General features: G+C 42.4%; 1 protein-coding gene across 3 annotated transcripts in view; it reads right to left on the minus strand.

Moving 5' to 3' along the window:
* LOC115167083 (tubby protein-like) overlaps nucleotides 1–21,196 on the minus strand; it is a 115,897-nt gene that overhangs the window by 13,963 nt on the left and 80,738 nt on the right. For 2 of the 3 annotated variants that reach the window (XM_029721155.1, XM_029721157.1), the window contains exons 3-6: nucleotides 15,134–15,296; nucleotides 10,024–10,161; nucleotides 1,299–1,451; nucleotides 388–509 (exon numbers count right to left, since the gene is read on the minus strand). In XM_029721155.1, coding sequence (XP_029577015.1) covers nucleotides 388–509; nucleotides 1,299–1,451; nucleotides 10,024–10,161; nucleotides 15,134–15,296 — 576 coding nt within the window. The remainder of the gene's footprint in view (nucleotides 1–387; nucleotides 510–1,298; nucleotides 1,452–10,023; nucleotides 10,162–15,133; nucleotides 15,297–21,196) is intronic. The other variant, XM_029721158.1, reaches the window with a different exon arrangement.

A 21,196-nucleotide genomic window follows, 5' to 3' on the forward strand; every position in this document is an offset into this window, starting at 1 on the left:
AAAGAGTTCAGCAAGGACATGATTCAGAGAGGCAGTTTGATATACAAAAGTTCCCCTTTCCCCTCTCAGATGGATTCATGAGACTGCTTATGTTCTGAGATCAGGGGAAAAACTCCCATTTCCATTAGGTAAAACTATTCACATCAGAAGATGTCTGGGCTGCTTCCATGCATCAACAAACTACAGTTCAAATGACAATAATAAAGATACACAAGAGGAATAGGTTGATCATAATGTAGCCCAAAACACAAAACTGCTCCGTCGTCATTCCCCAAATGGACTGATGGCTGAGCCCCGCTGAGCAGATTAGTGCACACTGTGTGTAAAGTAAAAGCGCCATCAAGAGTCAGGCATCAATAGATGACCACAGAGCATCAGATGGTGTACCTTGCAGGACTTCTTGCTGGTGGCAGAGCCTGGCCGTGTGTTACTGTTGAGCTGAGAGGAACTGGAACTGACTTCATCCTCGTCATCCTCCTCTTCGTCAAAGTTCATACTACTAGAAATACCTTCAAACAGAAAATACATAATGTAATGGCATTGTCGGGCTCCTAGTAATGCTGTTTGAATAATAACAGAACTGTAAATGCATGCTGCACCATACACAAAGCACTGTACACAAAGACACAACACACAGGAACATAGACACATAAGCCTGTTCTGAAACATCAGTTCATGGAGAGGTTTGGATACACTACTGTAAGTCTAAAGGCAGGGTAGTGTTCTGGGTAGAGTCTGAACTGTATAAGGCTCTCTCTCCAACAGGGAAAGAACCATGAAAAGCTGCCAATACACACCTGTAGCGTGCTCACTAAAAGCATCACAACATAAGCCTCAGGTCATAGTATACCTGTTGCTTCCTGAATTGGTTGGTTGCCCATGACAATTTTAAAGAAAAATGTATCTGTCACTGTACAGTATGTTTTCAGCTATCAAAAGGTGGTGGAAACTGGAAACCTATTTACCAGGAGGGACAAAACAAGTGGAGTACTGTTGATGTTTTTAGTAAGGTGTTATTCATGATGTAATAAGCATGATGTTACTGTTTAGTTGGCTTAGATGTTATTGTTCAGTTGGCAAAGATCTCAGGGGAAAGGAGAGCTGTATTTGACAGGACTTACTGTATAATAAATCCAAGGTCCTCACAATCTCATTCTCAGACCAATCACTGCATGATTGGAGAGGCCAAGTGCCAATCACTCTCTGACCTGTGTTTCAGACCAATCGAAGCCACAGAGGGACTGTACATGTACACAGATCAGGCTGGAGGCCATGGATAGGCCTATTTGTATTGATACCTTTCTTAAGCATGGTGACCCTCAGGTCCTGCTTGCCCTGTGGCTGAGCACTGATCACAGCATCTCCCTCACTCCCCTCCTCCACGGCCCAGTGACCCACCGTCATGATCTGGATCTGGCCTTCTTCCTGGAAGGATGCCGGCCCATCGAGTCCTGCCACACCACCACACCCAACCAGCCCCATCAGGGTCAGACCTCCATAGTCGTACAGTAACAGTAGTAACACACATGCATTAGATCATGCACAAACATACTGTAATGTGTCAACACTCACACATAACATGCCTACATGCATGCAAACATGACATGGAGAATGAATGGAAATCTGTTGGAAAAAACTCAAACTACAGTATAAGTAAATGGAGTCTAGTAGATGACATTTGCCTGGGTAATAGGGGTCATGCAGTAAAATTCAGATTTGAAAGCCTTTGTGGGTTGATGTGGTATATTTTCGGCCTGACTCTTAAGACTTCCGCTGCTTCTTTGCCATTCAATTAGCCTGCGTAACAGGGCAGAACATGATGCCCCTGCTGCTACAGTCAGCTACTGACTCAGCCAATCAAGCACCAGATTACTAGTCCCTTTCACATGAATGGAGTGGTCGGGGGCCTCATTTATAAACCGTGCGTATGTACAAAATATACCCCAGAACATGCGTGTGCCAGTCTTCATGCAAAAGTTAACTTGACATGAAAATGTGGTCACCTTCCTGAAAACCTTAGACCATGTGTACGCACAGTTTCGAGTGGTTGAAGTATTGCTATTGCAAGCAGGCAAGTGGCCAAGTATTTTGTGCAACTGGGGATAAGATGGCCATGTTTGTCATATTTCTTCTATTCTTTTTAACGAGCGCCTTATAAACTGCTTATGTACCAAAAACCCTGTTGTTTTGACAAGTGGCAAATAATCATTCATATTGATTAGGGGAGAAATCAGGTTTGTGTGCACTGTTGAAACTAACACAACTCAAAAACCACATGGAAACTGGAAATCATTTTTACATCACTCGTTAGAGGTCAACCTGCTGATGAGAACCAGCTACATTTTGTAGTGATGCATTTTGCTTTGGGGGTGTGGCCAAAACAGAAAGAGAAACGCAACACTTATTTGTCAATCACTCATACTGATATCACATTGAAATCAGTAGAATGAGAGGGGGGAGTCGGGTTACACGTCCTGTTCAAACTAACCTTACTAAAAAAACACGGAATCTGTGAATAATATGTATATCACTGGTTAGAGGACAACTTGTAGAAGGCAGCCAGCTACATTTAGGATTGTTGCATTTTGTTGAAAGTGGGTCGCCAACGCGGAAAGACAAACAACACTATTTTGTTAATCAGTCATATCGATATCAATTTGAAATCAACAGAGCAGGGGCAAACGTTTGGAGTGTATGCACGGTTTAAACTAACACTATTCAAAGGCCACAATGAATCTGAGAATCATTTGTATATCACTGGTTAGAAGAGAATTTGCTGTAGATAGTCATCTAAATTCTAGAATGTCGGATGGAAGTTGTGAGGATGCCGAAACAGGGAAGGAAACAAATCAATTGCTTTGTTATTTAACTTCAACAAATCACGACCCACCATAGGATATCAACAGTGACAAGGGTTAGCTGTTATTTGAGTGATAAATCCATGTATTGGTGTGAGGCCAGTGACTTTTATACAGAGAGCATCTCAAATTTTGTCTGCCATTTGAGTTTGAAAATGACAATAGAATTCGAAGTCTCAAGACCCCCAGTCTAACCTGAGGTAAAAAGGATGTGTAATTACCCTCAATTCGATGTGGTCGAAACGTGAGGTTGTTTAATGTAGTAACAGATACGGTATTAGTACAGGAAATTAGCACAAATAATCAAAAATCTAATATGTAGCCTTGTCTCACAGCTAAATATGGCACAGAAACCTGTAAATGTACAGTTGAAGTCGGAAATTTAAATACACTTAGGTTGGAGTTAATAAAACTCGTTTTTCAACCACTCCACAAATTTCATGTTAACAAACTATAGTTTTGGCAAGTCGGTTAGGACATCTACTTTGTGCATGACACAAGTCATTTTTCCAACAATTGTTTACAGAAAGATTATTTCACTTATAATTCACTGTATCACAATTCCAGTGGGTCAGAAGTTTACATACACTAAGTTGACTGTGCCTTTAAACAGCTTGGAAAATTCCAGAAAATTATGTCATGGCTTTAGAAGCTTCTGATAGGCTAATTGACATCATTTGAGTCAATTGGAGGTGTACCTGTGGATGTATTTCAAGGCATACCTTCAAACTCAGTGCTTCTTTGCTTGACATCATGGGAAACTCAAAAGGAATCAGCCAAGACCTCAGAAAAAAATGTGTGGACCTCCACAAGTCTGGTCCATCCTTGCGAGCAATTTCCAAATGCCTGAAGGTACCATGTTCATCTGTACAAACAATAGTACGCAAGTATAAACACCATGGGACCACGCAGCCATCATACCGCTAAGGAAGGAGAGGTGTTCTGTCTCCTAGAGATAAACGTACTTTGGTGCGAAAAGTACAAATCAATCCCAGAACAACAGCAAAGGACCTTGTGAAGATGCTGGAGGAAACAGGTACAAAAGTATCTATATTCACAGTAAAACAAGTCCTATATCGACATAACCTGAAAGGCCGCAAAGCAAGGAAGACGCCACTGCTCCAAAACCGCCATAAAAAAGCCAGACTATGGTTTGCAACTGCACATGGGGACAAAGATTGTATTTTTTGGAGAAATGTCCACTGGTCTGATGAAACAAAAATAGAACTTTTGGCCATAATGACCATCATTATGTTTGGAGGAAAAAGGGGGATGCTTGCAAGCCGAAGAACACCATCCCAACCATGAAGCACAGGGGTGCAGCATCATGTTGTGGGAGTGCTTTGCTCCAGGAGGGACTGGTGCACTTCACAAAATAGATGGCATCATGAGGGAGGAAAATTATGTGGATATATTGAAGCAACATCTCAAGACATCAGTCAGGAAGTTAAAGCTTGGTCACAAATGGGTCTTCCAAATGGACAATGACCCCAAGCATACTTCCAAAGTTGTGGCAAAATGGCTTAAGGACAACAAAGTCAAGGTATTGGAGTGGCCATCACAAAGCCCTGACCTCAATCCTATAGAAAATGTGTGTGCGAGCAAGGAGGCCTACAAATCTTACACCAGCTCTGTCAGGAGGAATGGGCCAAAATTCACCCAACTTATTGTGGGAAGCTTGTGGAAGGCTACCCGAAACGTTTGACCCAAGTTAAACAATTTAAAGGCAATGCTACCAAATATTAATTGATGCTATGTAAACTTCTGACCCACTGGGAATGTGATGAAAGCAATAAAAGCTGAAAGAAATAATTCTCTCTACTATTATTCAGACATTTCACATTCTTAAAATAAAAGTGGTGATCCTAACTGACCTAAGACAGGGAATTTTTACTAGGATTAAATGTCAGGAATTGTGAAAAACTAGGTTTAAATGCATTTGGTTAAGGTGTATGGCTAAGACTTCAACTGTATGTTAAACTGCAATCAAGATTAAAGACTAGTAAACTGAGGAACATTTTCTCTCTCGTGTCTCTCCGGCGCACAATGTCCATCTCTTAGCCTACCCACACCAGTGATAAACACACCACCACAATATGGGAGTGGTTCAATCCTATCAGATTTTGGAACCATTCCTATTGGACTCCTAAAGGATTCTATCCTATAGGATCCTACAGGATGGAACCCCCCCCCCCCCAAAAACGATCATATTTTAGAACCTGTCCTATCTGATAAAATCCTCTAGGATAGGACCTATAGAATAAAATCCAATAGGGTAGGTTCCAAAATGATTTTCTATTGGATAATAATATCTTTTTTTTCATTTGGGGGATTTTTGGACTAGGGTAGCCTTTTCAGAAATGACGCACAGATATTTAGTGTCAAATTTACACAACGGTTATAAATGAGGCCCCCTGGTCATTACTGCTTCAAAGCCACTGACATACTGTTTTTCCTCATCCTCTTCTGTCTCACCACCATAGCAGTGCAACAAGCGATTAAATGAGATGAGCCAGATGAAATCACGTCCGGTAAAACGCACATTCTGAAAGACTGTTTTATTGCTCCCAACTGAATAAGTGACTGTCTTTTTAACACTGTGATTACACAAGAATTACTGCTGCTTTCAGAGGGAGATTGCAGCCCTTTGTTAGTGTGGTGTTAGCGACGCAGCTAACCCTCGTTTCAGAGAGCAGCTGAGTGTGTGTATGTGTGTGTGTGTGACGAGGTAAGCCATCATTCCGTAAGAAGAAAGGGGCCATATCGGTGTTGAATGACGTCTTGACTCTGGTCTGAATAATCACTAGCCCTAAGTGAATCACATTGGAGGACAAAACAATAACATTGAACAGATGAGTAAGGATTACAAAAGCATCCTGAGATGACAAACAGCCATGTTACCTACACTACCATTCAAATGTTTGGGGTCACTTAGAAATGTCCCTGTTTTTGAAAGAAAAACACATTTTGTGTTATTTTTAAAATAACGTCAAATTGATCAGAAATACAGTGTAGACATTGTTAATGTTGTAAATGACTATTGTAGCTGGAAATGGCTGATTTTTTTATAGAATATCTAATACCACGGTTGTCTACATCCCTCCACAAACCAACACCACTTTGGCACTCAACGAACTGTATGCTGCCATAAACAAACAAGAAACCACTAACCCAGAGACAGCGTTTCTGGTGGGCGGAGACTTTAACGCAGGGAGACAAAACGGTTCTACTTAGGGTTGCAAAATTCTGAAAACTTTCAGTAAATTCACTGTTTTTCCCCGAAATTCTGGTTGGAGGATTGTGGATTTCCTGCTTATTCCCTCCTGATTCCGGGAAACCTGAGCTACCGCTTACAAGGAATGGGACACATACATGGACGCATACAAGAAAGCCCGGTATGACCTCGGACGAGACATTGAACATGCAAAAGGACAATATAGGAGAATGGTGGAATCCTATTACACCGATTTCAACGCTTGTCGTATGTGGCAGGGCTTACAGACGATAACGTATTACAAAGGGAAACCCAGTGAGATGCCCAGTGATGCAGAATGCCCAAACGAGCTAAATGCTTTTTATGCACACTTCGAGGAATACAACACTAAGTCTTGTGTGAAAATCCCAGTACTGAGTCGATGTGCAATAGTACAGGGTAATTGAGGTAAATGTACATATAGGTAGGGATAAAGGTACTAGGCAACAAGATAGATAATAAACAATAGCAGCAGCGTTGTGATGAGTCAAAAGAGAGTGCAAAAAGGGTTCCAATCTCAATTGCACTTCACAATGCCCTATCCTACCTGGACAAGAGGGAAAATAACTATGTGAGAATGCTGTTCATCGACTACAGCTCAGCGTTCAACATCATATTCCCCTCCAAGCTCATCACCAAGCTGGGAACCCTGGGACTGAACACCTCCATCTGCAACTGGATCCTGGGATTCCTGACGGGCTGGCCCCAGGTGGTGTGGGTAGGCAACAACACCTCCGCCACGTTGACCCTCAACACGGGGGCCCCTTAGGGGTGTGCACTTAGTCCCCTCCTATACTCCCTGTTCACCCTCGACTGCGTGGCCACGCATGACTCCAACACCATCATCAGGTTCGCTGACGACACAACGGTGGTAGACCTAATCAGCAACGGCGATGAGACAGCCTACAGGGAGGTCAGACTTAGCAGCATGGTTGCAGAACAACAACCTCTCCTTCAACGCCAGTAAGACCAAGGAGCTGATCATGAACTACAGGACAGAGGTGAAAGCACACCCCCATCCACATCGACGAGGCTGTAATGTAGCAGGTTAAGAGCTTCATGTTCCTTGGCGTCCACATCACTAAGGACTTACCATGGTCCCACACACCCGCACATTCGTGAAGAGGGCATAGCAGTGCCTCTTCCCACTCAGGAAGCTGAAAAGTTTTGGTATGGGCCCTCGCCCTCAGATCTTCAAGAAGTTCTATAGTTGCATCATCAAGAGCATCTTGACTGGCTGCATCACCGCTTGGTATGGCAAATGCACTGCCTTCGACCGCGAAGTGCTACAGAGGGTGGTGCGAATACCCCAGTACATCACTGGGGCTGAGCTCTCTGCCATCCAGGACCTCTATATCAGGCGGTGTTCGAGGAAAGCCCGAAAAATTGCCAAAGACTCCAGCTACCTTAGCCATAGACTGTTCACTCTGCCACCGTCTGGCAAACGGTACCAAAGCATCAGCTCTCAGACAAACAGGCTCCGAGACAACTTCTACCCCCAAGCCATAAGACTGCTAAATAGGCATAAGACTGCTAAATAGTTTATTAAATCGTTACCCGGAATATCTGCACTGACCCCATCCTGCACTGACTCTATGCACTCTCACATCTATGTACTGTATACACACTATATTCACGCTCACACACACTACACTGACACTCTCACACAAAACCCACACACATACACACACTTTTACACTCATCATATGCTGCTGCTACTCTGTTCTCTATTTTACTCTTATCTATCCGGATGACTAGTCACTTTATCCTGCCTTAATGTACATATCAACTTAAAATACCTCGTACCTCTCTGCACATTGATCTGGTACTTGTACTCTCCATATATAAATTCAGCAAAAAAAAGAAACGTCCTCTCAAGTTCCCAAACATTTCTGGGGGGGAATAGCCCGAACCCTCACCCTCTGATCCAACAAGTCCCAGACATGCTCAATGGGACTGAGATCCGGGCTCTTCGCTGGCTGTGGCAGAACACTGACATTCCTGTGTTGCAAGAAATTATGCACAGAACGAGCAGTATGGCTGGTGGCATTGTCATGTTGGAGGGTCATGTCAGGATGAGCCTGCAGGAAGGGTACCACATGAGGGAGGAGGAGGTCATCCCTGTAACGCAACAGCATTCAGATTGCCTGCAATGACAACAAGCTCAGTCCGATGATGCTGTGACACACCGCCCCAGACCATGACGGACCCTCCACCTCCAAATCGATCCCGCTCCAGAGTACAGGCCTCGGTGTAACGCTCAATCCTTCGACGATAAACGCGAATCCGACCATTACCCCTGGTGAGACAAAACCACGACTCGTCAGTGAAGAGCACTTTTTGCCGGTCCTGTCTGGTCCAGCGACAGTGGGTTTGTGCCCATAGGTGACGTTGTTGCCGGTGATGTCTACTGAGGACCTGCCTTACATCAGGCCTACAAGCCCTCAGTCCAGCCTATTGCGGACAGTCTGAGCACTGATGGAGGAATTGTGCGTTCCTGGTGTAACTCGGGCAGTTGTTGTTGCCATCCTGTACCTGTCCCACAGGTGTGATGTTTGGATGTACCGATCCTGTGCAGGTGTTGTTACACGTGGTCTGCCTCTGCGAGGACGATCAGCTGTCCATCCTGTCTCCCTGTAGCGCTGTCTTAGGCGTCTCACAGTACGGACATTGCAATTTATTGCCCTGGCCACATCTGCAGTCCCCATGCCTCCTTGCAGCATGCCTAAGGCATGTTCACGCAGATGAGCAGGCTCCATTATTGTGTATACTTATTCATCTTGTGTTACAATTTTTTTTTTAATAATCATTTTTTTAAATATGTATTGTTGGGAAGGGCTCATAAACAAGCATTTCAGACAGCCACTGGCAATTTATGTTATTTTTAAATTAAACTTGGCAAGTCAGTTAAGAACAAATTCTTATTTACAATGACGGCCTACACCGGTCAAACCCGGACAACGTTGGGCCAATTGTGTGCCGCACTATGGGGCTCCCAAACACGGCTGGTTCTGATACAGCCTGGAATTGAACCAGGGTGTCTGTAGTGACGCCGCAAGCACTGAGATGCAGTGCCTTAGACCGCTGCGCCACTCGGGAGCCCCGAAATACAGAAACTCAGAAGCTGAGCGAGACATCAAAGTGAGAGAGAGAGCACAATTTCACACTTCCATTTCAATTCATGCTGCTTACGTATGAAGTCTGTATCAAGGACAAGGAGCGTTTCAACAGCCGCTAAGGTGTTTATTTGGCAGGCAGAGAGGACCGACTTCTCTAACATCATTACTCAGATTAGATTTTGGACAGACTTAGCACCTGAGTGCACGCTTCACTTCTCTGTAAGGGCAGCTTGATTAGCTTTAGAATGCCACTATGTGCCACCAGAGACAGAAACATGAACAGAACCGAGTCCAATCCAGCTTGAGGAGGTTTGAAAGGATGAGTGTGTAAATGAGAGAGACGCATACAGCATGGTACCTGATGGAGCATGGGGAAGAGGCATCTTAACATTGACTTTTTAGAGCTCAACTCGTTAAGACAATACAGCAATATAATACAGCTATCAAAGGAGATCAATTGGGAGACAAATACGTAGTCTGGTGGCCATGCAACTAATTTTACATGCAATCTGTTTTACTCTACATGATACAAAAGTGGAATCTCTTGCTCTGCACAATTTCATTCTGGCACAAAAGATGAAACTTCCTCCTCATTGAAAACCTGAGGATTTCAATTGGATCGTTTCATTTCCATCACGGTAGGATACAGAGCTGAGCCAGACGGAGACGTGCTGTACGGTTGGCCAACAGACAGAGAGAGAGGACCATGCATGCTGCTGTAGCCCGTCTGTCTCTCTGTCTCTCTGTCTGTCTGTCTCTCTGTCTGTCTGGAGGCAGCAACAGCAAGCCTGACCTTTGTGCTTCCCCTTCCTCTCCTTCTTGCCGCTGCCTGTCTGCGGGGTGGAGCTGGTCGATGCCTTGCCCTTTTTGGCTGAGCGAGGAGCCTGGTTGTCCGCTACCACCTTCACCTCCTCATGTTCAGCTTCTTGCACTACGCACGGCATGGCAGGAGCCAGCGGACAGAGGACAGAGGGAGTTAGCAGGCAGGTGGGGGGAAATGATGAAGATACAAATGAAGCAAGAGACTACACAGAAGGGTACTGTCAGTTAAGGTTAGCCTATAGGGAAAGAGAAAGAACAGGTAAAGACAGAGTTAGCAGAGGACACATTGCAAGGTTATAGGAAGCAGACACACAGCACAGGCCTTTTTCTTGCCTGGGAGAGAACACTGTTAATCGCCTCATGTCAAACAGGTCATGAATGTGCTAGCTCTGTGAAAATTGCAAATGCACAGCGCATGCTCCTCCAAGCAACAACATGTTCCAGGATTAGATAATAACAAATGCATACTGTAGCTACAGTCCCTTGAAATTGGCACTTTGATTCTAACATGCTTATCTTAATTCTATCAACTGCTTGGTTGCCTTAGTATTTCCCCTACAGCCTCCTCTGTTTTGCAGAGTGTCAATGAATATCCAGTGGTGTGTCTCTATTCTCGTAAGAATTCGGAGCCCAGATCCATCACCGCGGAGACATTCACAGTCTCATTGTGGGAACCCATTTCTCTTCTAATTATTCCAAACAGCTTCAAGGGGAATAATAGAGCAAATGCTTCAAAAGCTCCGAGCAGAGAGGGATGGAGAGACCTGTATTCTTGACCTAAAGTTACTGTTAGCATATATGGAAAATAACAACTGGTAGGCCTACATACTCTGTTTCAGATAAGCATGAGCCTGAAGTCAGTTTCTGAACTAGTTAAATTAAATCGGTTTAGTCCACCTAAAATATTCTGTTGACAATGTCACTCTATATTTGCGGCGGTCAATAATATACAAATATTTTCCAGGTTTTTCTGCTTTATGATTTATCTACTGGATGCTAATCTTATTTATAGCAGAAGAAACATGCTATTTACAGTGTCAAGAAAAAGTATGTGAACCATTTGGAATTACCTGGATTTCTGCATAAAATTGTCATAAAATGTTATCTGAGCTTCATCTAAGCCACAACAATAGACAAACACAGCCTGCTTAAACTAATAACACACAAACAATATGTTTTCATGTCTTTATTGAACACCCGATGTAAACATTCACAGTGCAGGATGGGAAAAGTATGTGAACCCTTGAATTTAATAACTGGTTGACCCTCCTTTTTGCAGCAATAACCTCAACCAAACATTTTCTGTAGTTGCGGATCAGACCTGCACAACGGTCAGGAGGAATTTTGGACCATTCCTCTTTACAAAACTATATCAGTTCGGCAATATTTTTGGGATGTCTGGTGTGAACCGCTCTCTCTGATGCCACAGCATCTCAAATCAGGGGTTGAGGTCAGGACTCTGACTGGGCCACTCCAGAAGGCGTATTTTCTTCTGTTGAAGCCATTCTGCTGTTGATTTAGTTGTGTTTTTAATCATTGTCCTGTTGCATCACCCAACTTTGGTTGAGCTTCAATTGGCGGACAGATAGCCTTACATTCTCCTGCAAAATGTCTTGATAAAACGTGGGAGTTCATTTTTCTGTCGATGATAGCAAGTTGTTCAGGCAGCAAAGCAGCCACAAACCATGATGCTCCCGCCACCATACTTTGCAGTGGGGATGAGGTTTTGATGTTGGTGTGCTGTGCCTTTCTTTCTCCACACATAGGGTTGTGTGTTCCTCTCAAACAACTCGACTTTAGTTTCATCTGTCCACAGAATATTTTGTGCCAGTAGCGCTGTGGAACATCCTTTTGTGAACCCCAGACGTGCAGTAATGTTTTTTTTTAACAGCAGTGTCCTCTTCCGTGGTGTCCTCCCATGAACATCATTCTTGTTTAGTTTTTAACGTATCGTAGACTCGTCAACAGAGATGTTAGCATGTTCCAGAGATTTCTGTAAGTCTGACACTAGGATTCTTCTTAACCTCATTGAGAATTCTGCGCTGTGCTCTTGCAGTCATCTTTGCAGGACGGCCACTCCTAGGGAGAGTAGCAACAGTGCTGAACTTTCTCCCGTGGACTGATGAACGTCAAGGCTTTTAGAGATACTTTTGTAACTATTTCCAGCTTTATACAAGTCAACAATTCTTAATCTTAGGTCTATTGAGATCTCTTTAGTTCAAGGCATGGTTCACATCAGGCAATGCTTCTTGTGAATAGCAAACTCAAATGTTGTGTTTTTTATAGGGCAGGGCAGCTCTAACCAACATCTCCAATCTCGTCTCATTGATTGGACTCAAGGCTAGCTGACTCCTGACTCCAATTAGCTTTTGGAGAAGTCATTAGCCTAGGGGTTCACATACTTTTTCCAACCTACACTGTGAAAGTTTAAATGATGTATTCAATATAGACAAGAAAAATACAATAATTTGTGTGTTATTAGTTTAAGCACACTGTTTGTCTATGGTTGTGAGATCAGATCAAATTGTATGACCAATTTATGCTGAAATCCAGGTAATTCCAAAGGGTTCACATACTTTGTCTTGCCACTGTACATGGTGTACTTTGAAATTACATACTACAGTACTTCTTAGAAAATTCCAGAAAGTACCACTTATAGTATAAGTACAATATGATTTTTCAATGAATCCAGATAGGGTACGTAAATAAAAGCTGGAATAGGACTGTATGAAACAGCATTTCCACTTAATACTGAACTTAACCTTTCATGGATATTATCTGAAGGATATACTGTAGCTGTGGAAATGCATACAGTTTAAGGTTAATCAGATGGAAATACGAAAGGTATAGAGAACACGTAATCCCTCTTAGTGAGTGCTGAATTGATTCTTAAAATAGAGCCAAGAAAAGTTCTAAAGCGAGAAAAGACGGGTTAATCTAAGGATAGTGAAAAATAAGGACAGGAGAGAGAGAGGGGGATTCTATTTTTATCAAGACCAAACAGTGCGTATGCTTCCTTCACTAACAGCGTAGTGCCATCTGTGTGTTGTTAAGCATAAGGTATGAATCAAGGGACTCTCTCCATATGTTTGCTGCTGTACTGAATGAGCTCAAAGGGATCTTTTTGGACATCTTTGGAAGGATGTGGCTGAGATTGCAACGGGAAATATTCGGAGAAGTTCAAAGCTTCCGTGTCTTCTGTGTATAGCAAGGGCTGTTTGACTAGTGTCAGAGGGGAATATTTTCATCAGGATGTACACTCACTGAAGGAAGATGAAACATATACTTTGTATTGACGTCACTCCACTCATATGCACTGAGCTGTTTCTGAAGCTTTCATATACAGTCATCTCCAAAATGATTGTCACCCTTTATAAAGATGAGGAAAAAAGACTATGAAATAAATACAAATACTGAGCTTTATTGTATGCAAAATAACTTATTTAATAATAATACAATTGCTCAGAGAAAAATATTTTGTTTAACAAGTAATAAAAAAAATCTTAAAAAGATAGGGGTCGAAATTATTGGCACCACCTGTTTTCAATACTTTGCGAGGATAATGGCACTGAGCTTTCTTCTTTAATGTTTTATGAGATTGGAGAACACATTGGGAGGGATCTTAGACCATTCCTCCATACAGAATGTTTTCAGATCCTTGATATCCTTCGGTCTGTGCTTATGGACTGCCCTCTTCAATTCAAACCACAGGTTTTCAATGGGGTTCAAGTCACAGCCCCATAACATCAAAGATCCACTACCATATTTTACAATAAGTATGAGGTTATTTTCTGCATACCTCTAGTGTGTGTGGCCAAAGAGCTCCTTCGTCTCATCTGATCATAGCACCTGGTTCCAATCCAAGTGGCAATGCCTTTAGCAAACTCCAGGCATTTGCATTTGTTGGTTGCTCTCAATAAAGGAATTTTTTATGGCAACTCTTCCATAAGGCCTATTGGCATGGAGGTGGCATCTAATTGTAGATTTGGAGACCCCAATATCCGACCAAGTTCTGTAATTGTCCAACTGTGACCCTTGGACTTTTCTGCCTACCGAACCGTCTTCCTCACTGTGCATGGGGACAAGCTACACATTTCCTCTACCAGGCAAGTTTACCACAGTTCCAATGGTTTTAAACTTCTTAATTGTTGCCCTAATAGTGGTTAATGGTATATTTGGATTTTCAGTAATTTTTTGTACCCATTGCCTGATTTATGTTGTGTTGGGCATGGTCTTCCTCTCCAGCAGCCAGCCATCCAGGGTGTGCTGTTTGGATGCATGGTCTGGAGCCCAGACTCAGTCACTCTGAGTTGGGGATTAAGACAGCAGCTAAACTCTGTGGAGATAAGTGGCCCAATTGCCACAGCACTAACACCATCTCTGCTCTATCTGGAAGGACTACTGCAGAGCTCTGGCCACTAGAGTTTTATAGTTGAAAGGCATGTATTGGTAAATCCTGGAGTCTCTCTCACACAAAGACACAAAGTTATTTCATGAATAAAGTATTACATGTTTCTTTTGCCAACCTTGACATGGTATTAATAGATATCTCAGTATTGTAGCTATGCAGAGCAGAAAGTAACACTAAAAAAGTCACTACAGTAGAAAAGTTTTCCTTTGGCCCAGGAACTAAGAATCAATAGACGAACTTGATCAAACAGTGAGCGGCACATAAGGACAAGAACATGGAGACAGTAATTCAATCAGCCATCTTTCACAAGCACTCTATGTGAGTAACCTGGATCAATACCATCCTGTCATGGCTGTGAATAGCCCTTGAAAGGGCCCCCACGCCGGAGCGTTACTGGACATCTCTGTAATTGCCCGGCACCAATGGAGCAGCTTCCTCAGAGATGAAAGGAAGCAGGTTCCTATGGTAAACAGCTGTTGATAGGGTCCTGGGTTTCCAAAATGGCATCCTATTCCCTATATAGTGCACTATTTTTGGACAGAGCATATATAGTAGTAGTATACAGAGCCTAGCCAAAAGTAGTGCACTATATAGGGAATAGGGTGCCATTTGAGACACAGCCCTGGTAATAGGGTCCTGGTGGTGAAAGGATCCTGGCTGGCTCTCTTACCGTGGTAGATGGTGCTCCTGTTGCTGCTGAGGTAAGACTCTACCAGGGGAGCCTGCTCCTCACACTGCTTGGTCCTGCGGGCACGAGACCGCCCGTCCACGTTGGACTGCACCATCAGAGGCTCCTGCCGCTTCTTCTTCTGCTTCTGCTCTAGGAGAGCTCGCTGAAACACACACACACCACACAGATTCTTCAATGGTATTCAATTATTTTGGTATTATTGACACATGCACACACATATCTTCTAATATTGTGTCATATATAATACATTAACATGGATAGATATTTTCTAACACTGTTTTACCTTCACACACACACACACACACACACACACACACACACACACACACTTTTTCAACTAACCTTGTGGGGACACAAAATTCCATCCCATTCAAAATCAATTTTTCCCTAACCCCTAACCCTAACCTTAACCCTAACCCTACCCCTAGCTCCTAAACTTAAATCCCCTAGAAATAGAATTTGACCTTGTGGGGAATAACAAAATGTCCCCAGATGGTCAAATTGTTGTTTGTTGACTATTCTTGTGGGGACTTCTGGTCCCTACAAGTGTAGTTAAACTCATCCACACACACACACACACACACACACACACACACACACACACACACACACACACACACACACACACACACACACACACACACACAAAACGCTGTCTCACATGTACAGCGCATCCTCACTATAACAAGACACAAGACTGTGTCCTTGAGAGAATACATGTGTCTGTGCGCTCTGGCCCTCCAATCACCTGAGCTACAGTAGAATAAAGATTGATAACTGGACAAACGCGCATCTGCCAAGCCTACAATCATGCCACAGTCCAACATAAATGACATTTCTGCTTGTCTTCATACGATGAGCTACAGAACACCCTATCAAGGACAAGATCATTGTGACATGAGTTTGACCTCTGCCTGACTGTGTCTGCCTCAATTCGTTCACCTGTAGGTGGGTGATTGCCTTCATTTTTTTTTGTTTTACCATTTCCTGAAGAGGAACCAGACTAGTTGACAGATGTGTCTTATAACAGTTCTATTTAAACGTTTACATGCTTTGCAAGAATAAATGATTTCCCTAATAATCTTGTTTACCTGATGGGATTTTGATAAACACACAAAATCACCTTTCAAAATAAACGTTCTACCACAGCAACCATGTTATTTTTGGCAAGCCTATTTGATTTTGAATTCGGACATATAAAGTTTGTGTGAAACTACGCATCTTATAAATAGTTTTTCCGAACTCATTTTACTCGCGCATTCGCATAGACGGAGGCTTGCGCTGGTGGTGCTGAAACATGCACAGATCCAATACACCACTGCAGTTACATTTTAGTCATTTAGCAGACGCTCTTATCCAGAGCGACTTACAGTAGTGAGTGCATACATTTCATACATTTTTTCCCGTACTGGTCCCCCGTGGGAATCGAACCCACAACCCTGGCGTTGCAAACACCATGCTCTACCAACTGAGCCACACAGACATAGCTGACATCGCCTCGCAAGCCAATCATAGAATGTGAAAACAAAACTGAAATAAATCGTACAATCTGGCCAGGTGGAAGTCAGTGGTGGAAAAAGTGCCCAATTGTCATATTTGAGTAAAAGTAAAGATAACTTAATAGACAATTACTCAAGTTAAAGTCACCCAGTAAAATACTACTTCAGTAAGTCTTAAGTATATTTAAAACCAAATACTTTAAGTATCAAAAGTAAATGTAATTGCTAAAATACACTTAAGTATCAAAAGTAAAAGTATAAATCATTTCAAATTCCTTATATTAAGCAAACCAGACGGCATGATTTTCTTGTATTTTGAATTTACGTATAGCCAGGGGCACACCAACACTCAGACATAATTTACAAATGAAGCATTTGTGTTTAGTGAGTCCGCCAGATCAGAGGCAGTAGGGATGACCAGGGATGTTCTCTTGAAGTGTGTAAGTGGGACCATTTTCCTGTCCTGCTAAGAATTCAAAATGTAACAAGTACTTTTGGGTGTCAAGGAAAATGTATGGAGTAAAAAGTACAATATTTTCTTTAGGAATGTAGTGGAGTAAAAGTTGTCAAAAATACAAACAGTAAAGTACAGATACCTAAAAAACAACTTAAGTAGTACTTTAAACTATTTTTACTTAAGTACTTTACACCACTGGTGGATATCAAGATTTTTATTCGGTAACGTCGCACAGTGTGACACGTAATATTCGTAAAAGACTGACTCCTATGTCCAGTGTGGGAAGGCCTTTAATCACACAACTGACCAAAGATAAGCCTGAACCTTCAGCTGCAGAAGTGACCAGTATATGAACTCTAACATCATTCACACACATACAAACCAAAAATTCATATCACACCTCTTCTTTTCTCACACAAATCCTTTATCCTTATCCGGTAGCTCAGTAGAATCTGTGTCATTGCACAGATTCATTATCCTACTTTCACACTAAATAATTACTTTCCTTTTCCCACATGAGCCAATTCAATTTACGTCATAATCCTAGTTGAGCAGTCACAAACTTTTTAACTTCCTGTAAAATTCAGCTCTCCTGAGGGCACAGAGTGTTAGAGCTCCACACCCTCAGTTCAAAATATAGAAAGCTAGAGCAAAAAGACTTGCTTCAAACCTCCGCATAGCACCGTCTCAGAAACACCTCAGAGCCAGAAAAATAGAATGTCTTCTGCTTCTGTAATTAATGTTTCAGGACCACTGCCCCAATCCGTGTCTCCTCAGCTCTATCCCCCCTCTCTGGCAATGTGGAAATCTACATTAAGTATTACTACAGCTTGGGTATCCCTTCCATCCTGCTGCAGTCAGCAGTCATCTGAGATTATGCAAGCTTACAAACAGAGGGAGATCCCAAGGCTGGAAGCTCATCAAATATTGAGAGAATCTCTGATGAAGCAGGAACACCACTAGACTGTACTCTGCTGTACTGTTGTCTGCTGTACCAGTACAGAGTTCCCTTAAACTAAACCCATGGCTGTGTCCCAGTTGTCCACCCCTTTCCCTAAGTGGGCACTTGCACACTTTCTGTAATGAATCTTAAAGTATTTCATTGGTGTTATCGTTGCTAGAGGGAGTTTCCATGATAGGAAGTGTTCAAGTGCACACTGGGAAAAGCGTGGAGAATTGGGATTGTGTCATTTAGCCCATCACTTCAGCCATGACCAGAACACAACGTCTCAGCACACTCTAGCAGTGAGTGTGGAGGAGGAGGAAGCCTGAATTAAGTTAACCAGGAGGAACAATGGAGGAGCTCTATGGCTGTCCAAAACATCACCAGTCACTGTACAGTGAAATAACCAACTAATAAGTTCTCTCTTTTTCCAACTCTGCCTCCTCTCTCTCTCCGCTAACAAGATGTTGTCCATGCCTGACAATGCGTGTACAGCCAGGAGGTTACCAAGAAATTCACAAGGTCCCGTGTGGCTCAGTTGGCAGAGCATGGTGTTTGCAACGCCAGGGTTGTGGGTTCGATTCCCATGGGGGACCAGTACGGGAAAAAAAATGTATGAAATGTATGCATTCACTACTGTAAGTCGCTCTGGATAAGAGCATCTACTAAATGACTAAAATGTAAATGTAAAAATGCATGTGAGGTGAATAACCAACATCGCATGTGGCACCATTTGGACCTAAAACAAAATCGCTACAGCATCAGGATTGGTTATGCAACTTGCTACAGTAACTCCTGACATTTCGATGAACAGACTTTTCAGGATTGAAGCTGGATGTGAATGCTGCTTGGGTACCTGTCTCAGTAATACAGTATGAATATCCATACCCACTTTGATATTCAAATAATGGATTGTGCAGCAGGGACACCACACTAGGTGAAGAAAAAAAGAGAAAGTGTCTCTTTCTTTTGCATAGAATATCTTTATGATTTTTTATGGTCTTTTGTGGAAAAGCAGTACATTTAATATTATGCTCTTTAACAAACAATTCCTTTAAAACAGATCTACTCTGAGAATAAAATGCAAAAGTGGTGTGGTTACAGCAGATGGACAGTTGGTTTGAGCTTTCCTTCAGTCTTCAGTGTTTGCCAAATTGATGCAATCACAGGCTCCTTAAGTACTATAGCAAGAACACATGATGGACATGTCATGCTGAACAACCTTACAATGCATTTCCACATGACACAATAGGGCCGATGAAACAACAGAGCCCCATTCATTTTCAATGGAGGGAAGTGAAGTGGACGAGGGGAACGTTGGGCGATGCGAGCATGGGCGAGGGAGCATGAAGAGGGCGGGACCAAAGTTGGAGAAAGCTGAACTTTATGCAAATACTCTGTGATATCGCGACACTATGAACCAATCAAAGCTCACTATAGCTTCCAGCCCCTACTGGATTGGCTGTTGATACCTAGCACTACCTCGCCTGCTTGCTAGCACCCACATGAGGGAGAAGCTAGAGTAGATATCCAAATTATTGTGTTATGCGGAAATCCCCTCTTAGCCTCAGATCCTTCTGTCTTCATATGCAAAGCAGCTGAGCAATAATGGTAATTCAGTCCTCAGCTATTGAGTGACCAAGCCATGGCAGTTTCATGGATAATAGACTTGCAGTAAAGACAACCACATAACCAAAACCTCAAACTCAAGGCTCAAACCAATGCAACCAAAATCTATTTGACCAGTATGTCCCATTACTGTAACATGACAAATGGTTTTGCAAGAGGGACCTGGTCAATTCTGCAGAAAATCTACAGAGATACACAGACAAACAGAACCGTCTGCAGCACACCTGACCCCTGGTTCAGACTATAATACTGTCTCATCTCCTCTGTCACTAAAATCACACTGTGTGAACCCAACAGGAGCTCCCTGAGTGAATACCAGCAGGCCACTGCAGCGCTGCGGTGATCAGGATGGTTCTTACAAAGCTAAAAATGCCCGGCCGTCCCGTCTTCAGTCAGCTGTTCATTCCACCCGAAAAAATAGAATACAATTTTTTGGATGGTTTTGAAGGTTATTTTATTTTCATGATGGTCTTCAGCCATAACTGTCAGTCACACAGTTTTACAGTAATTATGCCAGCCCTAAGCACAATACGGTATGAAAGTGATGCATAGTTTTCCAGGAAGTTTTTTTGAACGGTGTTCAATGGGTAAAAACGTAGCACAATGGTCTTCAGCGCAAAAACATCATAAAAGGCCTCTCGCAGAAGTAAATTAATCCATAAACAGAAATATAACTTGATATACAGTGAGCTCCAAAAGCATTGGTACAGTGTCAATTGTTGTTGTTGTTTGGCTCTGTACTCCATCACTTTGGATTTGAAATGATACAATGACTATGAGGTTAACCCAGGTTAAAGTGCAGACTGTCAGCTTTAATTTGAGGGTATTTGCATCCATATCGGATGAACCGTTAAGAAATTACATAACTTTTTGTACATAGTCCCCCCATTTTAGGGGACCCAAAGTATTGAGACCTGAATGAATCATGAATAATTATGAGTGAGAAAGTTAGATGCACAATTTGAGCATCTGTAATTACCTCACTCATCATTATTCACGATTCATTCAGGATTATCCACAATCATGGTAGCATCCACATTAATGTCGAAGTTTTTAGAAACATATTCTGTTCTTATTTACAATAAAAGTGACTCCAAAATGACACTACTTTATTTACCATTCATTTCTATTGGGCACAAAATAATCTGCAACAAAACCAAAACAAACAGCAAATGCGTCCAACAAATTTGCAGCGTCACAAGTTTAATGTAGTCATTGTGGGCTATGAAAATGGGACCAAATACTAAACGTTCTACTACTTTAATACACATAAGTGAATTTGTCCCAATAATGTACAAAAAGTGGCGTCATTTATAAACGGTTCACACGATATGGATGAAAATACCCTCAAATTAATGCTGACAGTCTGCAGTTTAACCTCATAGTCATTGTATCATTTCAAATCCAAAGTGCTGGAGTACAAAACAACAAAAAATGTGTCATTTTCACTCTATATCTGTTTTCACGAAATTGATGACATAATCAAACCCATTCAAGTATTAGGAGATAAGACC

The sequence above is a fragment of the Salmo trutta genome, chromosome 29 (assembly GCF_901001165.1).
Source record: "Salmo trutta chromosome 29, fSalTru1.1, whole genome shotgun sequence".
Taxonomy (NCBI): Eukaryota; Metazoa; Chordata; class Actinopteri; order Salmoniformes; family Salmonidae; genus Salmo; species Salmo trutta.